Here is a 22,879-nt window from a genome sequence, read left to right on the forward strand (position 1 = left end):
CATCAAGTGTCGCTTAGGTACTAGAAAAGAAGGGAACATTGTTAATCAAGATAGGCAATCCATGACTCAAAATATAGCTGGACATTTATTTGACATAAATTTCCTGAATGCCTCCTATGTACCAGACCCTGTGTTAGGCACCCAGCAATCAAAGACAAATAAGACAGATGATGCTCTTAAGTTACTTAGATCATTACAGTATACTAGGAGTAAGAGAGATGCTAATGTGAATGACACAAATAAATAAGCCTAGATTTCAGAGTGCTTGCCAAGTATTCTGAAATGGATGGAGGAAGGAGAGATTAAATGTGATATTAAAATAAATGAAGACTAAAAGTGTGCTGCTTTTCACCAAAAAGGATGATGCTCATGAGCAAAGGTAAAATAAGTGATTTTAGCTTTTTTTTTTTTTTTTTGAGACAGAGTCTCGCTCTGTCGCCCAGGCTGGAGTGCAGTTGCACCATCTTGGCTCACTGCAAGTTCCGCCTTCTGGGTTCACACCATTCTCCTGCCTCAGCCTCCCGAGTGGCTGGGACTACAGGAGCCTGCCACCATGCCCAGCTAATTTTGTATTTTTTTTTTTCAGTAGAGATGGGGTTTCACCACATCACGATGATCTCGATCTCCTGACCTCGTGATCTGCCCACCTCAGCCTCCCAAAGTGCTGGGATTACAGGCGTGAGCCACCGCGCCTGGTCCTTTTTTTTTTTTTTTTTTTTGTTTTGAGACAGAGCCTTGTTCTATATCCCAGGCTGGAGTGCAGTGGTGCGATCTTGGCTTACTGCAACCTCCGCCTCCAAGGCTACAGCCTCAGATTCCTGAGTAGCTAGGACTACAGTCACGTGTCACCACGCCCAACTAAATTTCATATTTTTTGTGGAGACAGTGATTTCACCATGTTGGCTGGTCTGGTCTTCAACTCCTGACTTCAAGTGATCCGCCTGCCTCAGCCTCCCAAAGTGCTGGGAGGACTGATTTTTTTTGAGATGTTTTCATCCTAGAAATTATGTGACTTCTGTTTGGTTCCCCTGGGAACCAAAATCTGCCTCAGTCAAATGACTATATTGGATTTAGTAGTTTATCCCTAAGGAATCAAATTCCAAACTCTTACTCCAATATCTCTTTGTTTCAACTAACCAAACTGGGTTATTCTAATTACATACACAATTAGTGTTAGCAAAAGTTTCAAGAATTTCTTGCCTTCTTATCTAGAGGTGTCCAGTTGAAGAAGGACAGAGATAAGAAAATGTACTTCAAACTCCAAAATTAACAGCATACCAAATAAACAGCGTATTTAATTTTTTTAGCTTTAAAATAGCCAAATAAAACTTTCTTGAAAATGGCAAAAGAGAGGAAATTGATAATAAAAAGTATAGAAATGATTAGACTCATGTGTCAGTATTTTGTGGCTGCAACAATAATGAAGATGGGTGAAACTCTTAGTTCAATTAAGACTGAATCTGCTGTTTAGAAAGGAAGGATGCATGTTATATCAGTTTCATCTCTCAAAATAAATCTCAACACTAATACATTATTCTGTTGCTTTTCTGTGTTCAGCTATTTATGCTTATTTCAAAACTGTAATAAATATTTCTACAAAGTACTTGTGCCATTTTTTTGACAAACAAATCAATATGGCTCTCTTGCATCACAATAGTAATGCAAAAACAGTCACCTCTCAAACACCAGTTCAGCACAGAACTCTCAGCAAACTAGGAATAGGGAGAACCTCTTTAATATGATACAATAGAGCATCTACCAAAAAACTCTATAGTTAATATAACACTTAATGGTGAAAGACAAAATGTTTTCCCCTTAAGACTGGAAACAAAACAAGTATGTCCACTCTCACCACTTATTCTATATAGTAAATGAAAATTATAGCCAGCACAAGAAAAATAAAAGTCACAGGGATTAGAAAGAAAATTATCTCTCTTTGAAGAAGACAAAGTTGTCTATGTAGAAAATCCCAAGGAATCTTCAAAAAACCCTCCTAGAACCAGTTAGTGAGTTGAGCAAGGTCACTGTGTACAAGATCAACACACAAAAATAAATTTCGTTTCTATATACTAAAATATGTGGAAGCAAAACTTAAAAACACAATATCCTCTACAGTCATCTTAAAGAAAATAAAATCCTTAGGCATGCACTTAACAAAACATGTACAGGGTCTTTATGACAAACATGGGCTTCAGGTGGAGGATACTACTAGCATGGGTGGGAATTGGTTACAATGAACAAATAAGTAACACAATGAGGAAAACTGAAGTCACATTTCTCACTGCTGGAAAAGATATCTACAAAAATAGACAAGATTAGAAGGAACCCTGAAGTGCTCCATTTGGATTAAAAATGAAATTATTGCAACGAATTAATGGTTATATATAGTTAGCATATACAAATATAAATAGATGTAAACATAGTTACAAATGTGTACATTTGTGTGTGCATGTGTGAATCCATACCTGTATTCTCCTAGCTGTGTCCACTGAGAGAACCTGGAAGAAATGACAACCCAGTAGCAACGAGCACACTGGGCAACCATTTCAGAATGTGGTTTTGAAATACTGTTCCCTACTAAAAGAGAGAAAGGTCTGATTTCTTGGAGAAATGTCTGATTCCAGGCTTGGGACAAGGAGGGTACAAGATGAACAGTAGAATGTCAATTGATGGAAATACAGAATCACTATTTGACAAATGTAGAAGGTTGATTCAGGCAGTTGTCAATGTACTCTAAGGGTGCTAGGCAAAAGTTTCATAAAGAAAATACTATTAATGTAATATCTGAATATTGCCCCCCAAAACACTAATGAATTACAAAGGGGAAAACAGTGAGTTTAGGGTAGAGAAACTTGGTGATCATCAACATGACCAGGTGAGCAAGGTTAAGGTCATGGTGGTAGGACAGGTCAACATCATGTGCTTCCTGACATGATGCGCTGAGAAATGCACAGCATCAATTCTGCAACTCCTTGCAGTGGAATTTCTGCAAATAATTCATGACCTAAGTTGGGTAATGAAGAAACAGTGCTATCTCACAGAATGCAAAGCCTGGATTCTTTAAAACTGATAAGGACATGAAAAATAGGAAAAGAGTGAGGAACTGGTCCAGATTGAAGAAGTCTGAAAAGATGGGACAATTAAATGCAATAGATATTTCTGGACAGAATCCTGGGCCAGAAAGAAAAAATATTGTTGGGACAGCTGGTGAAATCTGAATGGGATCTATGTATATAGACAGTATGGTGTTGTACCGGTTGATCTGATCTAGAGGGTTGTACATCGGAGCATGTCCTTGATGTTTGGAATAGGTGGAGACAGGGGAAGAGAAAGAGAACAAAATTAAATGTTAGTACTTTACTCACCAATAACTTTAACAAAATAAGCATCTGCTTCAAAGTTATTTTTTAGTGTATGGATGGCAAAATCATTCTTTGTATATCCTTTACTTAGCACTACAATGTCCAAGATTCCCTGGAGGGGGAAAAAAAAAGCAAAAATGGTAAGAACAAACTATTAGACCAACTAAAAAAAATGACCATTAAAATGCATGTCACATTGTTTATAAAGTAAATGTAGTCTTATTTATTCATCCTCATGTTTAAAATAAAATCGCTATTAAAATATGTAGTATATGCACACAAGTTTCAATAGTAAAATATAAAGAAAATAAAAAACATCTGTAATTTTAGTCTCTGGAGATAATTATTAGCATTTTGGTATGTTTCCTTCCAGTCAAATTTGCATGAAGTTTCAAAGGCCCATGATGTGGACTTGCCAGACCCTTTCCAACCATCAGGGGGAGTACCTTTTTATCTCCCCTTGCCACCACAGCATTTTACCATTTGCTTTCAAAAACAAGGAAGCTTTGCCAATTTTGCCCAAGGGAAAAAATGTATGCTCATTTAAACTGATATTCCTCTGATTCTTTTCATGAAGTTGATCATTTATCATATTTTTAAACATGTCAGCAACTTGGGTTTTTGTAGTAAACTATGTTCTATTTTTGCAGAGTATTTTTGATGATATCAGTTTGTATAAGCCCTTTTAAATTATGAATATTAACTATTTGACTCTTTCATATAAAATTTATTTCCCAGATTTAAAACAATTTTAAATTGTATTCATTATGTTTTTGATGTACAGAAATTAAAAATGGATTTGTAGTCAATTCTCTTGCTTTGTCCTCTCGTGATATTTCTGTCAATTACTTTTATGGTTGGAATCTGCTAACGAAAAGTGAAATAACACAAGATCTGATTGCAGGAGAAACAGGGGAAAACAAGGACCTGAATAATTCATATAATTGAGAATAAGCCTCTTATAAAAAACAAAACAAAATAAAATCAAAAATGGGGTAAATGGGGACATAAATGTCCTATTGGGCATTTAACTTTTAAAAATAAATTATCTTACTAGGATACACTGTGATACATTAATTCTGGAATTTAACATTGCTTTTTTCAGAATTTATTATTTTTCAGAGTGGTAAACTGGCATTTCACTTTAGAAAGGGGAAAACCAGAACCTTGAAAGCCTTTCACAAGGTCACCTGGCAACCAAAGTCAGAGTCACAAGAATCTGTGGAAATAGACGCTACTCTGGTTCACAAAGATAAAAGTCAGCACTAAACTCATTCTTCTGTGATTTTGTGCAGATTCAAGGGTCTGTTATCTGTTGGCTGTAATTTTTTCTACTGTTGAACATTCAGATTTGTCAGTCTTAGAGCATGATGCTTTAGTGGTTTAATCCAAATATGCACAAAATGAGATAAGAGAGTTTTTCATATTTGACTGTACTGATCAGCCAATGTTGTCAATAGATTTGTTTCATCTGCCATTTAACATTAAAAGGTGCTTTCCTTAATTAACTCATTTGCTTTTGTTATGTTGTCCACATTTTCTGGTCAAATGGAATGAAGCTTAAGTGTGACAAGGTGAATGGCATTTAAACTTCAAACACACAGTGCAGGTCTGAACTCACATCTTCGTAAATGTCAAAGAAGGTGGCAACCATGGCATCCTTAATTTGATTTAGGTCTGTCAGCTCCCAGTAGACTTTGAACATTCGACGCGCCTCTTCACAGCTTGCATTATTACAAGGGACGTTCTCCAGTAAAAAGGCCTGCTGGTTGCTGTGCGCCAAAGGAAAGGCATTTTGTTAATATAAGCATCAACACTCTATAGCATCGGCTCTGTAGTATTTCCTAGATTCAAAGGAGATGGTAAATGGTACACACTGAAATTATATGAAAAAATCTCCACATTTTTTGTTTACAGTACTGTCATTAAAAAATTGTTGGCTATCCCTTTTCAACCTTTGGCAAAAATACTCTGATTATGTAGGTGAATTGATTGCTGGCTTCTTTCCTTTTCTATGGAGTTTCCAAGTCTATCCCTTCTTCCTCATTTACTACTCTATAGTCATCGACCCTGAGTTCCTGGACACTGTCATTATCTGTTTAGATGTGTATTACTTTTCAATGAATATCTGCATTTTAACTAGAAAGTCTCATAAACTCAAAGCAATGAATCTATAACAACAAAATTTCAGCAGCTCTCATAGGCGGTAGGGCAGATATTGCCAAGCATCTCTCAGATAAAGTAAGCATCACATGTTGCATAGCCATGGAGTCTTCCCTCTTGAATCCTACTCTAGAGGCATAGTATTTATGAGCTTAGATTCTGGAGCTAGATTACCTAGATTCAAATCCTGGCTCTGTTATTTGGCAGCTCTGTGGCCTTGAGTGAGTTATTTAACCTCTAAGACTCAGATCCTCATTTGTAAGCTGTGTAGTAAGAGTACTTACAGCATAGGTTGTTAAGATGAAATGAAACACTGCAAGGAAAGTTACTTAGAACAACTCCTGGCATCCAGTTAGTACTCAATGAAAGTGTTTATATTATCTTCATTTTTACTATAGAGTGCAATACAATGCCATGTAAAAATATTTTCTTTAGATACAGAAGTAACTTTGTAAAGTGTGATTTTATGTAATAGCTCCTATTTATAGGTGTTTTCCCCAAATATGTATATTCTTTCACTTTTCTCTATGCATATAGAAAATAACAGATGATAGGGCTTAAATTTTATTATTGTTTAATTTTTTCTAATAATGATTATTTTTCATTTTATTTTTCTTGAGACAATCTCACTCTGTCACCCGGGCTGGAGTGCAGTGGTGCGATCTCGGCTCACTGCAACCTCTCTGCCTCCTGGGCTCAAGTGATCCTGCCACCTTAGCCTCCAGAGTAGTTGGACTACAGCTGCGTGCCATCATGCCCAGTTAATTTTTTTTTTTTTTTTTTTTTTTGAGACGGAGTCTCGCTCTGTCACCCAGGCTGGAGTGCAGTGGCCGGATCTCAGCTCACTGCAAGCTCCGCCTCCTGGGTTCACGCCATTCTCCTGCCTCAGCCTCCTGAGTAGCTGGGACTACAGGCGCCCGCCACCTCACCTGGCTAGTTTTTTTTTGTATTTTTTAGTAGAGACGGGGTTTCACTGTGTTAGCCAGGATGGTCTTGATCTCCTGACCTCGTGATCTGCCCGTCTCGGCCTCCCAAAGTGCTGGGATTACAGGCTTGAGCCACCGTGCCCGGCCAATTTTTGTATTTTTTGTAGAGACGGGGTTTTGCCATGTTGCCCAGGCTAGTCTCGTGATCTTCCTGCCTTGGCTTCCCAAAGTGCTGGGATAATAGGTGTGAGACACCATGTCTGCCCTCTAATAATTATTTTCAATAAATCTGTAAATAGAGATTTCTTTTGTTCATATAAAAATATTACTATGGCTTTGGGTGAGTTTGATTATAAGAAAGCAAAATTTATAAGTGTTTAACACAGAATAAAAACCAATGTTCCAAATATTCAACTTGGACGATGTCTGATAAATACATGATTGGCTTCGAACTATTTTTCCAGATGAAAAATTCCAAAACAAATAGTTTACCAGAACGATTCTTTAACAAATGAAAAAAATCTTTCAGACCATAATGTTTACTTGGAAAACTCTCAGGTGACTTTGTTCATGGCCTATTATAGAACAGTATTCATCCACTAGAAAGAATAAATGATTTCTTCTTTGTCTCCTAACAGTGAATTTTAAAATTCTAATTTATAAAAATTTTTCCTGGTAACTTACCTATCCTACCCTTTTAGCTAAAGAAATTTTCTAGATATTTCACAGAGAGGCAGCACACTCTGTTATTAGATTGTATTAAAACATGAGAACATGTGATAAAAGCAGACTTTCTACAACATTCTATAATCAATGCATCATATGGTCAGCATTTGAGTGAGCATGCATCCTTACTTCCCTTTGCAAAACTACTGCACATATCTCATTATTATAAGTCTGGCCACAATTTCAAATATACAACAACCTACAACAAAAACCCTTTTGCAGTCATGCAATTTAAAATGTTATTCCTTCTTTTGCCCACACTAGACATGGTGCTGGTCAGCTTGTTGGAGAGGCTGCTACTTGTGAACCAGTGCAGGTTTTCTGGACTCAAAGTTTATGCAGATCTGCTGGATCTGGGTCCAGGGAGTCCCAGTGATGGGCTGATCCTGGCCATGCCCAGCTGGGGAGTCTCAGATGAGCAGGGAATCAAAATGCTTCATGGAATCACCACCCTGGTCTTCAAGTTCTGGCATGGAGTCATAGTTGCAGCAGACTATAGGACCACAGTGGGTGCTTACATTGCCTCCAGATGGTAAAGAAGGTGGCACAGATCAACCCCTACCTGAAGCCATCATGGCTAGGGGCACAGCAAATTGTAGCTTCTGAGAATGGCTGTTGGCTCAGCAATGTCAAATGTATGAGCTTTGAAATAAGGAATGCATCTCTGTAGCAGCTGCCTTCCAGCTGCTTGCCAACATATTGCACCAGTACAAAGGCAGGGGGCTATCCATGGGCAACATGATCTGTGGCTGGGATAGGAGAGGCCCTGGCCTCTGCTACACGGACACTGAAGGGAATCAGATCTCGGGGGCCACCTTCTCTGTAGGTTCTGGCTCTGTGTATGCTTATGGGGTTATGAATCAGGGCTATTCCTATAACCTGGAAATGGAGCCGGTCTATGATCTGGCCCATGAAGCGAGCTACCAAGCCATCTATTAAGCCACCTGCATAGATGCCTACTCAGGAGGTGCTGCTAACCTCTACCACGTGCAGGAGGATGGCTGGATCCAAGTCTCCAGTGACGATGCAGTTGGTCTTCATAAGTATGACGGATCTACCCCATGAGAGAGGGTGATATGGCTGTCTGCATTTCTAGGGTGACTGTCATTGGTAATACGGATACAGTGCTCCATCTTATCTCTAGTGGAGGGGTCTTCAACTGTATCAATACTTTTTAAAAAAACTCTAGAACACTGACCTCTATGTGTTACCAGTCGTTAATGAGCTGCTGCAGAAGTGGCTATTTTACTTTCTTGGATATTAACATACTCTACTCACTACTTTACCTGAATGAATGAATGAACAAATAAATACGTAAATAAATGAATAAATAAAATGTCACTCTTAATTTCTGATATCAGTTTGAAAAGATTATAAATGTCTTAGAACTCACTAGCTACTTTGGTCCTGTATTGTGAAACATGAGGTTTGTAACAGTTCAGTTCTTTAAAATTCTACTAAGCTCTACAAGTAGAACCCAGCATCTTGCCTTTAAAAATAAAATTTGATGTAAGCCAAGGGGGGGAAAACCTTGATCCATTTGGTTTAGAAATCCTTGGGGACAAAGACTCTTGCTTCTTTTTAGTCAATTTCTCTGGGTGTTCTTGGCAATTATAACTAATATATCTTAAATTTTTTTTATTCAAATTATTATAACAGCTATCATAACATTCAATAGGGAGATTTAAAAAGTCAAAATCTTTCCTTTCCAGGAATAATCAATGTTGATAATTTGGTGTTCATCTTTCTAAGCCTTCTTCTAGGCACATATAAATATGTAAATACATATATCCTTAAAAAAAAAAACCTAATTGGGTTCTGATACATATATTTTTCTATAATATTTTTCTTTCCACCACATTATATAGCATACACAAGGGGGAAAGGGATATAGTCTGATTGAGGACTTTTGATCCCTATATTGAAGGGTACCCTACAAGAAGGTGTACCAATTTAAGTCTCCCATTAGTAGCCTATCAAATTGCCTGTGTCTCCACAGTCTCATGTTTTTCTAATGGTTATTCCATTATATGGCTAAGCCATCATTCATTTTAACACTAGGCTATTGATGGTCAGGTTATCGCCAACTGTACTGGATTACACACACACACACACACACACACACACACACACACACACACACAGAGAGAGAGAGAGAGAGAGAGAGAAAAAGAAAGTTTTTCTTTGGGAACTTGTACAAGAAATTCCAGATGACAGTCATCTGGTCAAAGGACATGGATATTTTAAATGTCAACAGTTAAAGCTAAATGGTCCTCTGAAAAGCTATACCAATTTATATTTCCAATAATGTATGAGTGTCTTTTCATATCTTGCCAGTATTAGTACCATTGCTTCTTAGTCTTGACAGTTGAAGAGCTTAAAAATGACTTCATTCTTCTGATGATGACAGCAGTTAAGTATTACATTTATGTTTATAAGCCATTCACGTTTTTCCAAAGAACTGCCAATTAAAATTATGTTCTCACTGATTTTTAGAACTCTTATTGTTAGAGACTTTAGCCACTTATCTGTTAGTCTCATATCCTTGTTTGTAAGATGGGAGTCATAATAGTACAATACCTTCAAATGGCTGTTGTAAGGATTGAATGAGAAAATACATCATAAAGTGTTCAGTATAGTGCCTGGTATAGCACAGTCTACATTTAATAACTGTGATTATTATTATTATTATTATCTACTGCTGTTATTATTACCTGATATGTTATAAATACTTCTTCCCAGCCTTTTATTTTTTTTAAATTTTGTTTATGGTACCCTTCACTAAAAGGTTTTTAATATTTATGTAGTCATTTATGTCTATATTTTTCTTTATAGTACTATAAGAAATGTTAAAGGAAGTCTATCAGGCTGATGGAAAATGACACCAGATGACACTCTAGATGTACACAAAACAAGGAACACTGAAAATGGCAAACATGTAGGCAAACAGAAAAGTTTTTTTCTTATTACTTACATTTATTTAAGGAGAATCAACTGTCTAAACAAAAACCAACATAGTATGGTGTTAATAAGGTAGTAGATGTAAAATGTGTGATAAAAACAGCACTAAAACCGAAGGGGAGAAATAGAAATATACTATCATAAGGTTCTGAAACTACACGTGAAGTACTATACTACTGTTTGAAGATAGACTAGGATAATTTAAAGATGTATAAACCCTACAGTATTCACTAAAATAAGATTTATAATGAATAAGTCAACAAAAAAGATAAAATAGAATCATAAAAATACTCAACTAATTTAAATGAAAACAGAAAGAGGACAAAAACAAGAAAGTATATTTTAACCATATCAGTACTGACACGAAAGATAAAGAGTCTAAACACACAAACTACAAGCTGTATGTTGTGAGATTGGATTAAAAAATGAAGACTCAACTATATATTGCCTACAAAAAAATTACCTTCAATATAAAGATACAAATAGGTAAGATGCAAAAGCAATAATAAAAGATAGATCACCCCAACGAAGGCAAAAAGACAACCCACAAAATGGGAGAACATTTTTGCAAATTATTATTTTTTTTTTTTTTTTTTTTTTTTTTTTTTTTGAGACGGAGTCTCGCTCTGTCGCCCAGCCCAGGCTGGAGTGCAGTGGCGCAATCTCGGCTCACTGCAAGCTCCGCCTCCCGGGTTCACGCCATTCTCCTGCCTCAGCCTCCCGAGTAGCTGGGACTACAGGCGCCCACAACCGCGCCCGGCTAATTTTTTGTATTTTTAGTAGAGACGGGGTTTCACCGTGGTCTCGATCTCCTGACCTTGTGATCCGCCCGCCTCGGCCTCCCAAAGTGCTGGGATTACAGGCGTGAGCCACCGCGCCCGGCCTCATTTTTGCAAATTATATCTGACAAAGACTTGTATCTGGAATATACAAGAAACTCTCACAATTTAATAATAAAAGACAACCTAATTTAAAAAATGCACTAAGTATCTGAACAGACATTTTTTCAAGGAAGATATACGAATGGCCAATATGCACATGAAAAGATGTTCAACAAAATTAGCCATCAGAGAACTCTAAATCAAAATCACAGTGAGACAACACTTCATATCCAGTACAACAGGTATAATTTTTTTGTTTGTTTGTTGTTGTTTTTTGTGACGGAGCCTCACTCTATTGCCCAGGCTGGAGTATAGTGGTGCGATCTCGGCTCACTGCAACCTCTGCCTCACGGGTTCAAGTCACTCTCCTGCCTCAGCCTCTGGAGTAGCTGTAATTACAGGCGCCTGCCACCATGCCCAGCTAATTTTTGTATTTTTAGTAGAGACGGGGTTTCACCATGTTGGCCAGGCTGGTCTCGAACTCCTGACTTCAAGTGATCTGCCCACCTTGACCTCCCAAAGAACTAGGATTACAGGCATGCGCCACCGCGCCCGGCCGGACAGCTATAATTTTTAGAAAAAAAAAGATAGATAATAACTAGTGTTCAAGAGAATGTGGAGTAATTGGAAGCTCATACTTTGTTGGGAGACATGTAAAATGGTACAGCAGCTTTGAAAAACAGTCTAGCAGTTACTCAAAAGATTAAACATAGAGTTAAAATTTGACCCAGGATTTTATTCCTAGATATATTCCAAGGAAAATGCAAACATGGCTACACAAAAACTTATAGGGAAAAATGTTCATAGTAGTATTATTTTTAGGGGCCAAAAGGTAGAAACTATCCAAATATCTATCAACTGATGAATGGATAAACAAAATGTGGTATATTTATATAATAAAATTCTATTTAGCCAAAAAAGGAATCTATTATACAAAGACATGGCTGAACCTTAAAAATATGCTAAGTGAAAGAAGCCAGTCACAAAGGACAACATATATTCCACTTACATGGAATGTTCAGAATCGGAAAATCTATAGTGATGGAAAACAGACGAGTAGTTAGCTGGGGCTGAGAGAACTGGAGGAAAGGGGGAATGACTGCTAATGGGTAAGGGTTTCATTTGGGGTAAATGAAAATGTTCTAAACTTGAAGGTGATGGTTATACAACTCTATGCATATTCTAAAAACCATTGAACTGTATACTTTAAATGGGTGAATTGTATGGCAAGTGATTATATCTCAACAAAACTATTACATAGGTTAAAAAAAGATATAGCAAGTTAAGGCAAATAAAAAGAAAGCTGGAGTGACAATAAGAGAGAAGGTGGACTTCAGAACAAAGAATACCACCAGAACAAAGACAGTCATGTCTCTTTTAATAATTGATAAACTAAAAAGACATAAAATCAACGAGGATAAAGAAGACTCAAACAATAATAACCAATTTCACCTGATTGACATTTATTGACCACAACCGGCAACACCAGAATATATAATCTTCTGAAGTAACATCAAATATTTATCAAGATAGAGCATATTCTGGATCCTGAAACAAGCCTCAATAAATATAAAATAATTTAAGTCACACCAAGTATTTTCTCTGATCATAATGGAATTAAATGGGAAAGCAATAACAGTTATTTCAAAAATTTCCAAATAGTTTTAAATTAAAAATAAAACACTACTAAATAAACCGTGAGTACAAAGAAAAATTCAAAAGTACTCTGAGCTGCATAAAAATGAAGCCATCAAGATTTGTTGTATGTCACTATAGTAGTATTTACAGGGTTATTTATATCATTAAATACCTATAGTAGACAAGAAGAAAAGTCTCAAATGACCTCAGTTACTTTCTTAAAAACCAAAAATAGAAGAGCAAATAACACGTAAATTAAGGAGAAAAAAGTAAATAGTAACGGAGAATATCAATGAAATAGAAAACAGGAAAGAAACAGAGAAAAATCAATGAAAACAAAAGCTGGTTTCTTGCAAAAAACAATAAAATTGATAAGCCTTCAGTCAGAATGGCCATTAAAAAAATAAAAAGAAGAAAAGTTTGTAAAAAGTACCAATATCAGAAATGAGACAGTTAACATCACTACAAATTTTAGTGATTTCAAAAGGATAAGGGAATGTTATAAAAAACTTTGTGCCAATACAATTGATGAGTTAGATTAAATGGACGAATTCCCTGGAAGTCACAAAATACCAAAGCTTACTCAAGAATAGATAAATTGAAATTGCAGTGTAACAGTCTCCAAAAAAGAAAACTCCAGACTGAAACGGCTTCACTGATGAATTCTACCAAATATTGAGAGAAGAAATACTACACGTACTACACAAACTTTTTAAAAAATAGATGAGAAAGACATAGTTCCCAACTCATCCTATGAAACCAGCATTAAACACCCAAATGAAAGACATCATAAGAAAACTACAGACCAATATTCTTCGTGAGGATAGAAGCAACATTTTAAAACAAAATTCTAGTCAATCAAATTCAATAATACAGTCATATCTTGATTTGACTGTATCTTGAGTCATATCATATCTTGATACAGTTCAGTGATCATTGAAATGTGTGCATTTTTTGAACCATGTCTCTGCTCTGTGATTACCAGCCAATCACATAAAGAGGACATATTTCTGATACGAGCGTGTTTCAGTGAACACTGTAGGAATATTAGAAATACTAAAATCATGACCAAGTTGAATTTATTGCAGGAATGCAAAGTTGCTTTAATATTAAAAAATAAATTAGTGTAATTCATTAGTTTAACAAACGAAAAAAGGAAAATAACACAATCATCTAAATAAAAGGCAAAAAAGGATCTGACAAAATCCAAAACCCATTTCGGTTCTAAACTCTCAGCAAACTAGGAATAGAAGAAAAATTCTCAACACTGTAAAGGGCATCTACAGAAGACCTACAGTGAACATCACAGTGGAAGACTGAATGCTGTCCTCCTAAGGTCCCTGTTCTTACAAGGCAAGAATGCCTGCTCTCACCACTCAGCAATGTATATACAGGTTCTAGCCACTGTAAAAGGAAAGAAAAACAAAAGACATCTGGATTGGAAAGAAAGAGGTAAAACTGTCTTTATTTGCAAGTTATATGGCCACGTACTTAGAAAAATCATATGAAATCTACAAAAAAATTACTAGAACTAGTAAGTCTGGCTAGGTGGGAAATACAAATACAATAGTCAAGAACAATGAAAACTGAAATAAAAAATACTGGCCAGGTGCAGTGGGTCTCACCTGTAATTCTAGCACTTTGGGAGGCCAAGACAAGAGGATTGCTTAAGGAGCCCAGGAGTTTGAGACCAGCCTGGGCAACCTAGAAAGACCTTGTCTCTATTAAAAACAAAAAAACAAAAAAACAAAAATTTAAAAAAAAATATAAAGTACCAGGGATAATAGCATCAAAAATATAAACTACTTAGGTATAAATCTGACAAAAGATGGGTAAGACCTGTACAAAGAAAACCAGAAACACTGTTAAACAATTAAACATCTAAAATAAAAGAGCTATATATGCACTACATTCATAGTCAGAGGATGCAATATTGTTAAGATGTCATTTATCCCCAAATTGACCTATCGTTTCATTGTAATCCCAGTAAAATTCTCAGCAGACTTTTTATTTTTATTATGCAGAAACTGACGAACTGACCCTAAAATTCATAGGAAACACAAAGAAACTAGAACAGCCAAAATAACTCTGGAAAAGAAGGAGAGCATATACTATCTGAACTGACTACTCATTTTAAACAAAAGTAATCAAGTGTGGTACTGCCACAAAGATGGACAATAGATCGTGGGAACAGAAAAGAGAATGAAGAAATATACCCAAACATATATTGTCAACTGATTTTCATCATGGATCAAAGGCAATTGAATGTAAAATAAAAGTATTTTCAATAAACGGTGCTGGAACAATTTACAAAAAAGGAACTCGGATATAATGGATCACAGACCTAAATGTAAAATTCAGAACTCTTCAATTTCTAGGGCAAAACATTGTGTTAGGTAATGATTTCTTAGTTATGAAACTAAAACCATAACTATAAAAAATTGAAATATGGTACTTTCACAAAACTAGGTACTTCTGCCCTTTGAAAGACATTGTTCAGAGAATGAAAAGATAAGCTAGATATCTGCGAGAAAATATTTGCAAATAACATATCCAATAATAAAGGACTTGTATCCAGAATAAATAAAAAACTTTCAACATTCAATCATAAGAAAACAAATATCCCAATTTATTAAAGAAACTAAAATTAAAACTATAAAGAGATCTACTACAAACAGAACAGATAAAATGAAAAAGACCAACCATACAATTTTGGAGAAAATGTGGAGAAACTGGCATGTTTGGCATTTTCTTAAAAAGTTAAACATGCATCTTTCAAAAGACATAGCTACTCCATTCCTTGGTATTTACAAAGGAAAGCATATGTTCAGACAATAACTTGCACATGAATGTTCACAGCTGACTATTTGTAGCAGTCAGACTTGATATAGATCTAATTGCTCATCAACATGTAAATGGATATAAGCAAACTGTGATGCATCTATACAATGGAATATTCCTCAGGAATAATAAGCAAAGAACTAAAGATATATATAAAAACATTGATAAATCTCCGTATTATTATGCTGCGTAAGAAAATCCAGACATAAAGGAACAGCTATTGTGTGATTCCATTAATATAAAATTTAGAAAATGCAATCTAATCTACAGTGACAGAAAGCAGATCAGCAGTTTCCTATGGGGTGGGGAAAGTGTTGATTACACAGGGTTAAGAGGAAACTTTTGTGAGTGATGGGTATGTTCATTATCTTGATTATGGTGATTTTTTTTTTTTTTTTTTTTTTTTTTTTTTTTTTTTTTGAGACGGAGTCTCGCTCTGTCGCCCAGGCTGGAGTGCAGTGGCGCGATCTCGGCTCACTGCAAGCTCCGCCTCCCGGGTTCACGCCATTCTCCTGCCTCAGCCTCCCGAGTAGCTGGGACTACAGGCGCCCACAACCGCGCCCGGCTAATTTTTTGTATTTTTAGTAGAGACGGGGTTTCACCGTGGTCTCGATCTCCTGACCTTGTGATCCGCCCGCCTCGGCCTCCCAAAGTGCTGGGATTACAGGCTTGAGCCACCGCGCCCGGCCGATTATGGTGATATTTTTATAGATGTATTTGTATAACAAAACGTAACAACTTACAACTTTTAAGATAAAAGTTTCATTGTAATCCCAGTAAAATTCTCAGTAGTAATTTACTCTGTAATTTACTCTGTCAATTAAACCCCAATTTAGCTTTTTTTTTTTTTTTTTTTTTTTTTTGAGACAGAGTCTTGCTCTGTCGCCCAGGCTGGGGTGCAGTGGCCGGATCTCAGCTCACTGCAAGCTCCGCCTCCCGGGTTTAGACCATTCTCCTGCCTCAGCCTCCCGAGTAGCTGGGACTACAGGCGCCCGCCACCTCGACCGGCTAGTTTTTTTTTTTTTTGTATTTTTTAGTAGAGACGGGGTTTCACCGTGTTAGCCAGGATGGTCTCGATCTCCTGACCTTGTGATCCGCCCGTCTTGGCCTCCCAAAGTGCTGGGATTACAGGCTTGAGCCACCGCGCCCGGCCCAATTTAGCTATTAAAAGTACATGAAACTCTCTTGATAAAAGCACAAATAACAACAACAAAAATAAACTTGACATCACCACCAAGTTTGTGCTTCGAATACTATCAAGAAAGTAAGATGACAACCCCCTGAAAGGGAGAAAAGTTTTGAAATCATATATTTAATAAGGGACTTCTATCTAGAATATATTAAAGAAATTTTACAACTCAATAGCAAAAAGACAAATAACCCAATTATTAAAAAAGCAAAGAATCTGAATAGTTTTCCAAGGAAGAGATACAAATGGCCAACAAGTACATGAAGAAAGCTCAACATCATTAGCCATCAGACAACTGCAAATCAAAACCACAATTAAATAACACTTCACACCCACTCGGATGGCTAAAATAAAAAAGACAGGTAATACATGTTGGTGAGGATATAGAAAAAAGAGAATACTTGTTTAATTTAGATGGGAATGTAAAATGGCAAACCTGCTTTGAAATACAGTCTGGTGGTTCCTCAGTTAAAAACAGAGTTCTGGCCAGGGCGGTGGCTCACGCCTGTAATCCCAGCACTTTGGGAGGCCAACGCTGGCAGATTACAGGCGGATCACGAGGTCATGAGATAGAGACCATCCTGGCTAACATGGTGAAACCACGTCTCTACTAAAAATACAAAAAATAAGCCAGGCGTGGTGGCGGGCGCCTGTATTCCCAGCTACTCCGGAGGCTGAGGCAGGAGAATGGCGTGAACCCGGAAGCGGAGTTTGCAGTGAGCTGAGATCACACCACTGCACTCCAGCCTGGGAGACAGAGCGAGACTCCATCTCAAAAACAGACAAACAAACAAACAAACAAAAACACCCCCCCCCCCACCCAGAGTTCCACCTCTAATGAATATTCTACTCCTAGGTATATCTCAAGAAAAATGAAAACATGTCTACATAAAAACTTGCATATGAATGTTCACAGCAGTATTTGTAATAGCCAAAAAGTGCAAAAAACCCATGTGTCCATCAACTGAAGGACGAATAATGAAATGTAGTATATCCATATAATGGTCTGTTAATTGACAACAGAAAGAAAGGAATACTGCTACACACTACCACATTGAAAAATCTTGAAAACATTATACCAACTCAAAGAAACCAGTCATAAAGTACCACATATTGTACAACTGCATATATAAAATGTTCAGGACAGGTCCAGTTATAGAGACAGAAAGCTATAGAGACAGAGATCAGTGGTTTCCTAGTCCTGGTGGCAGTGGATGAAGTCATAGGGGAATTGGAGAGTAACAGCTAAGGTGAGTGGGACTTCTTTTTAGGGTAATAAAATGTTCTAAAATTGCTTGTGATGATGGATGCACAACAATATGAATACTTTTTTTTTTTTTTTCCTGAGTGAAGTCCAGCTCTGTCGCCCAGGCTGGAGTACAGTGGTGAGATCTTGGTTCACTGCAACCTCTGCCTCCCAGGTTCAAGCGATTCTCCTGCCTTAGCCTTCTGAGTAGCCACCACGCCTAGCTAAATTTTGCATTTTTAGAAGAGACGGGGTTTCACTATGTTGGCCAGGCTGGTCTCCAACTCCTGACCTCAAGTGATCTGCCTGCCTCAGCCTCCCAAAGTGCTGGGATTATAGGCGTGAGCCGCTGCGCCCAGCCTGAATACACTTATAAAAGCCACTAAATTGTACACAGTAAATGGGTGAATTGTATGGTGTGTGAATTGTATCTCAACAAAGCAGTTAATACAAAAGTTAACTGCAGAACATTTCAACATATTTAAAAAACCCATGGTAAATGTTTAAGTGACATAATGTGTAAAATGTACATATTAAATGTTGCTTCTCTGAATACCCCAATATTTGTATATCTAGTATGTACTTTTTTGAGGCTGGTTTTAATTTATCTTCAAAGGCTATAACATTGGTGGTGTTACTCAATGCACTACCACTTGACGAGGTCTGGGTTATTCTAGGTTGTTAATGTGCTGTGAGCAACTGTCTTATTTCTCATTAACAGAGGTAGCTGATGGATCATTTAACTTAAAGTCTGATTTTCTTCTTGGCTGCCCTTAGAGCTCATGTCCATTTTAGTCATTTCTATATTCAGTGAGTTCTCCTCTTCTAGATTGTCTTTAACTTTCTTCCTTAATTCCCCAATTTCATTATCAGCCTAGATTCAAATGAAAAGAGCTTCAATGTGGGGATATGTCTGACTTACTATGTAAACCTTGGGAAAGCCAGTTTTACATGGAGAAGAAAAACAAATTAAGAAGAAACACAAATAAGGCCATTAGGAATCCTCTAAACATGAAACATTAAAAACAATGATGCTCTGAAACCCATGCTGCTATGGTAAGTGCAGAATGCTTAGCTAAGCTGATAGAAAACTTTCACTTTGAAATACTAAATATTATTGAAGTGTTTTGCAACACATGCTACTGACAACAAGAAATAGTCAAAGGCAATTAATTGATATTTACAATAAAGTTCACTTTATCTCTGGGCAAATGCAATCCATTTATCCCCAGTCAGTGTCTAGGATATGTGACTCAGTGGGAGTGATAGTACATGTTACCTGAATGAAAAAAGGAAGTGAGCATCTTTTGTAGAGGAAGGCCAATGGAAAGGGAAACCTAACGGAATATAACACTGTGACTGTTGAAAAGTTTCTGTCAAATAGGTGAGTAGAAAATATTTTGTCATGTTTTAATTTACCTATATTCAAAAGAATCTATTAGATTATTTATTTATTTAGAGATGGAGTCTCGCTCTGTTGCCCAGGTTGGAATGCAGTGGTTAGATCTTGGCTCACCGCAACCTCCTCCTCCAGGGTTTCTATGAAATATTCATTAGCTCATAAAAGGTAAGAAATCCATGTACTTTAATAACTACGAGACATAAGAATTAATCGGCTGGGCGTGGTGGCTCACGCCTGTAATCCCAGCACTTTGGGAGGCTGAGGTGGGTGGATTACTTGAGGTCAGGAGTTCAACACCAGCCTGACCAACATGGTGAAACTCCACCTCTACTAAAAATACAAGAATTAGATGGGTGTGGTGGTGGGTGCCTGTAATCCCAACTACTCGGGAGGCTGAGGCAGGATAATTGCTTGAACCTGGGAGGTGGAGGTTGCGGTCAGCCAAGATCACGCCATTGCACTCCAGCCTGGGGGACAGAGGGAGACTCCATCTCAAAAAAACAAAACAAAACAAAACAAAACAAAAACAAACAAACAAAAGAACTCACCAAATTTAAGATTCAATCTTACCATCTTGAGAAAAGTTTGACAACATGCTGAGTTAACAGAATTGCACACCTTAAAAAGGAACATTTACCCTATCAATGGAAGTGTATACTAAAAGAGTAAGATTAAACCAGGAAGGTATATAAAATCAGCTATTAAATCCTTTGTTAAGAAGAGTACAGAACATTTAGACAATTAACTAAAACTTGGGCTGAAAGAAAGAACAGATATAACACAATTAGGCATTCTAGTATAAAAAAACTGAAATCTTTTTTCCTTTTCAGGTCACTGTTGGCCTTGGGTCACCCCAAGTGACCCAATTTAAGATTTAAGTTTCACATGCTATGAGATGAAATTCTCTCTTCTTATTATAATGGTAGGTTTAAAACTGCCAAACAACAGAATACCTATGATAATGAAAATTTATAGAAAATATCAGTAATAAACTCACACTTCTATATAAGGATACTCTGCTAACAAGCTGTTGAAGACATAGAGAGATGGAACCACAGTGGGAAAGGCCATGAGTCCAACATACGTTTTGTGGAACAAAGTTTGAGTAAGTCTGCTTAAATACCTTAGCCATAATGAAAAAGGCTTTCAGAAAGTCCACGATTGCTCCTTCACTCTTTAGAATTCTATTTCAAACTCTGTGGTATGTAAAAAATTGAAATGTAATTCAAACTCTGTTCACTATGGGAAGAAGGGGAGGGAAGGAGTTTCTAAGACAATAGAATTTTGAAAGTGTGGCTAACACAACCAGTGATTTTATCTGGTGAATATTACATATCACATGTCTGTTATTTTTAACAATTTTCTCTGCTTGGGTTCATGTTCGTAAATCTTTTGCTAAATTTCTACATGTACCTGACATGTATGAATCTGTTATTCTACTCTGTTTAGTTGACACTGAATGTCTACTTCCTGAAAGGACCTGGAATAATATATTTTCTTTGGATTTGAGAATCCCAGTCCTCTCCCTTGTTATTATATTTCTCCAACTGCTGTTTTTGTATTATACAGGACATTGTGAAATGTCACTTATGGGGCTAAATAATAATCCTATTAAGTAAATACAAAATAATAGGTATTTATAAAATATAGTTATACAAAATACAGTACATTTTATACGACAGAGTTGCATCACACAAGCATAGCTTCTCAAGGTAGTAAGATAAAAATCACGTAAATACTGGAGTTAATCCACATAGACTTAACGTTCTGAATCCAACTGTATGCTTGGCATGCTATATGAGATCAATATATAATCTGTTTTTCACCAACTGTAGAGGTATAATAAAAAGGCTAGAGAATTGTGTTTTCGTATATAATCTTTTCCATTTTATCTTACAATATATATTACTGTATCTGTATAGGGAAGATGACACAAATCCATATATGTATATTTTAACTTGTGAGTGATTTAATGGATTTTAAAGAGTAATTTTGCCATTTTTAGACTGACTTTAAAACCTAATTTGTGATTCTACCACATATCCAAATGCAAACAGTGATCCTCTCTGGGTGGTTTTTAAGCTTTTGAAATTTGTACTTCCTAAATTGCTATAATCTGTGCTTATTAGAAGAATAAATAAAATAAAAATGCTGTACTACATTTACATTCTATTAAATCATACATGGTTCTATTACACAATACAAAATAAACTCTTCTCAATAAAAAGAACGTATGGTCGTGAACAAGTCAATGGTACCAAATAACACCATGACTATTCAACATTGTAGTGAAGGTCCTGGCCAATGCAGTAAGACCAAAAAAGAAAGAAGAGATACAATACTTATATAGCAAGAGATCTAATTGTTTTTATTTTCAAATGAAATAATTATCTTTACAGGAAATCCAAGAGAATATGCCAATTATTAGAATAAGAGAATGAAGTCAGATTGATGAATATAAGATCCACATACCAAAATCAATATCCTCTTTAAATCTCAATAGTAATCATCAGAAAAGTAATAGGAAAAAAATCTCATTCAATAACAATGAAATCTCTAAGTTATAAAAAGTAATCTAGCAAAGCTATGTAGGAGTTTTATGAAGATAATGGCAAAACATTACCAGGGGAAAGGTAAAGACAATGTGAATAAATGTTATTGAATGGAAGATTCAACATCACAAATATGACAGTTTCTCAAAAATTAATCTTTAACTAAAAAGTAATCAAATCAATCAAGAAGCCAACAGAATTTTTTTGGTCAAATAATTAATTCTAAATTCATGTGAAGGGACAAAGGGACAAGAATAGTTGAGACAACTCTGAAGACAAAATTACATGGGAAGGTATTTCCCTATCAGATATCCAACATTATTTTAGAGCTAGAATGATTAATACTATGTGAAATCAGTGCAGAGACTGATAAATAAGGTAAGGCATCAAATAGAAGGCACAGAAATAGGACCACACACACAGAGAAACTGGATACACACAAACGTGGCATTACAAGTCAGTGGGGAAAAATACACTACTCATTAAACATGGGGACAACTGGTTATCCAAGATAAATGAATGAAACTAGGTTCTTTTGATGCAATACACAAAAATAAAGTTTAGGTACATTAAAAGCCTGCATATGAAAAGTAAAATTCTAAAACTTTTATGACAAAATATAGGAAAATATCTTTATGACCACAAGATAGATGATTATTACCTAATAAGGTCAAGAAAAACTGAGATTGCATGCAAAATAACCTGTATTCATTCTGTGCACATCTGTAACATTAAGCTAGCTATAATTATCCCTATTCTCTCCCATTTTGTTTTGTCACATGAGAAGAGCCTACTGAATACCATTGGTTATCATTAATATTATGGCAGTTTACACACAATTACATGTAAAAATGTACTAGATTATAATTTCAATTGAGCTATATAGATCATCAAACACATTATATTATCTTAAAATCAGTTTGCTTCTTTTATTGGAAATATAATCCACGCATTTTAATTTCCCAAATTGTAAAAATCAAATATAATCGTCC

At 36.2% G+C, this 22,879-nt stretch overlaps 1 protein-coding gene and 1 pseudogene across 1 annotated transcript in view; one reads left to right on the forward strand and one right to left on the reverse strand.

Moving 5' to 3' along the window:
- The window catches only part of ITFG1 (integrin alpha FG-GAP repeat containing 1), a 295,294-nt gene that overhangs the window by 88,759 nt on the left and 183,656 nt on the right, over positions 1–22,879 (reverse strand). Inside the window, exons 11-12 of the mRNA XM_005591846.4 lie at positions 4,984–5,134; positions 3,366–3,474 (exon numbers count right to left, since the gene is read on the reverse strand). Coding sequence (XP_005591903.2) covers positions 3,366–3,474; positions 4,984–5,134 — 260 coding nt within the window. The remainder of the gene's footprint in view (positions 1–3,365; positions 3,475–4,983; positions 5,135–22,879) is intronic.
- On the forward strand, positions 7,444–8,242 carry LOC102137732 (proteasome subunit beta type-5 pseudogene; annotated as a pseudogene).

This window comes from Macaca fascicularis, chromosome 20 (genome assembly GCF_037993035.2).
Source record: "Macaca fascicularis isolate 582-1 chromosome 20, T2T-MFA8v1.1".
In the NCBI taxonomy this organism is placed as follows: domain Eukaryota; kingdom Metazoa; phylum Chordata; class Mammalia; order Primates; family Cercopithecidae; genus Macaca; species Macaca fascicularis.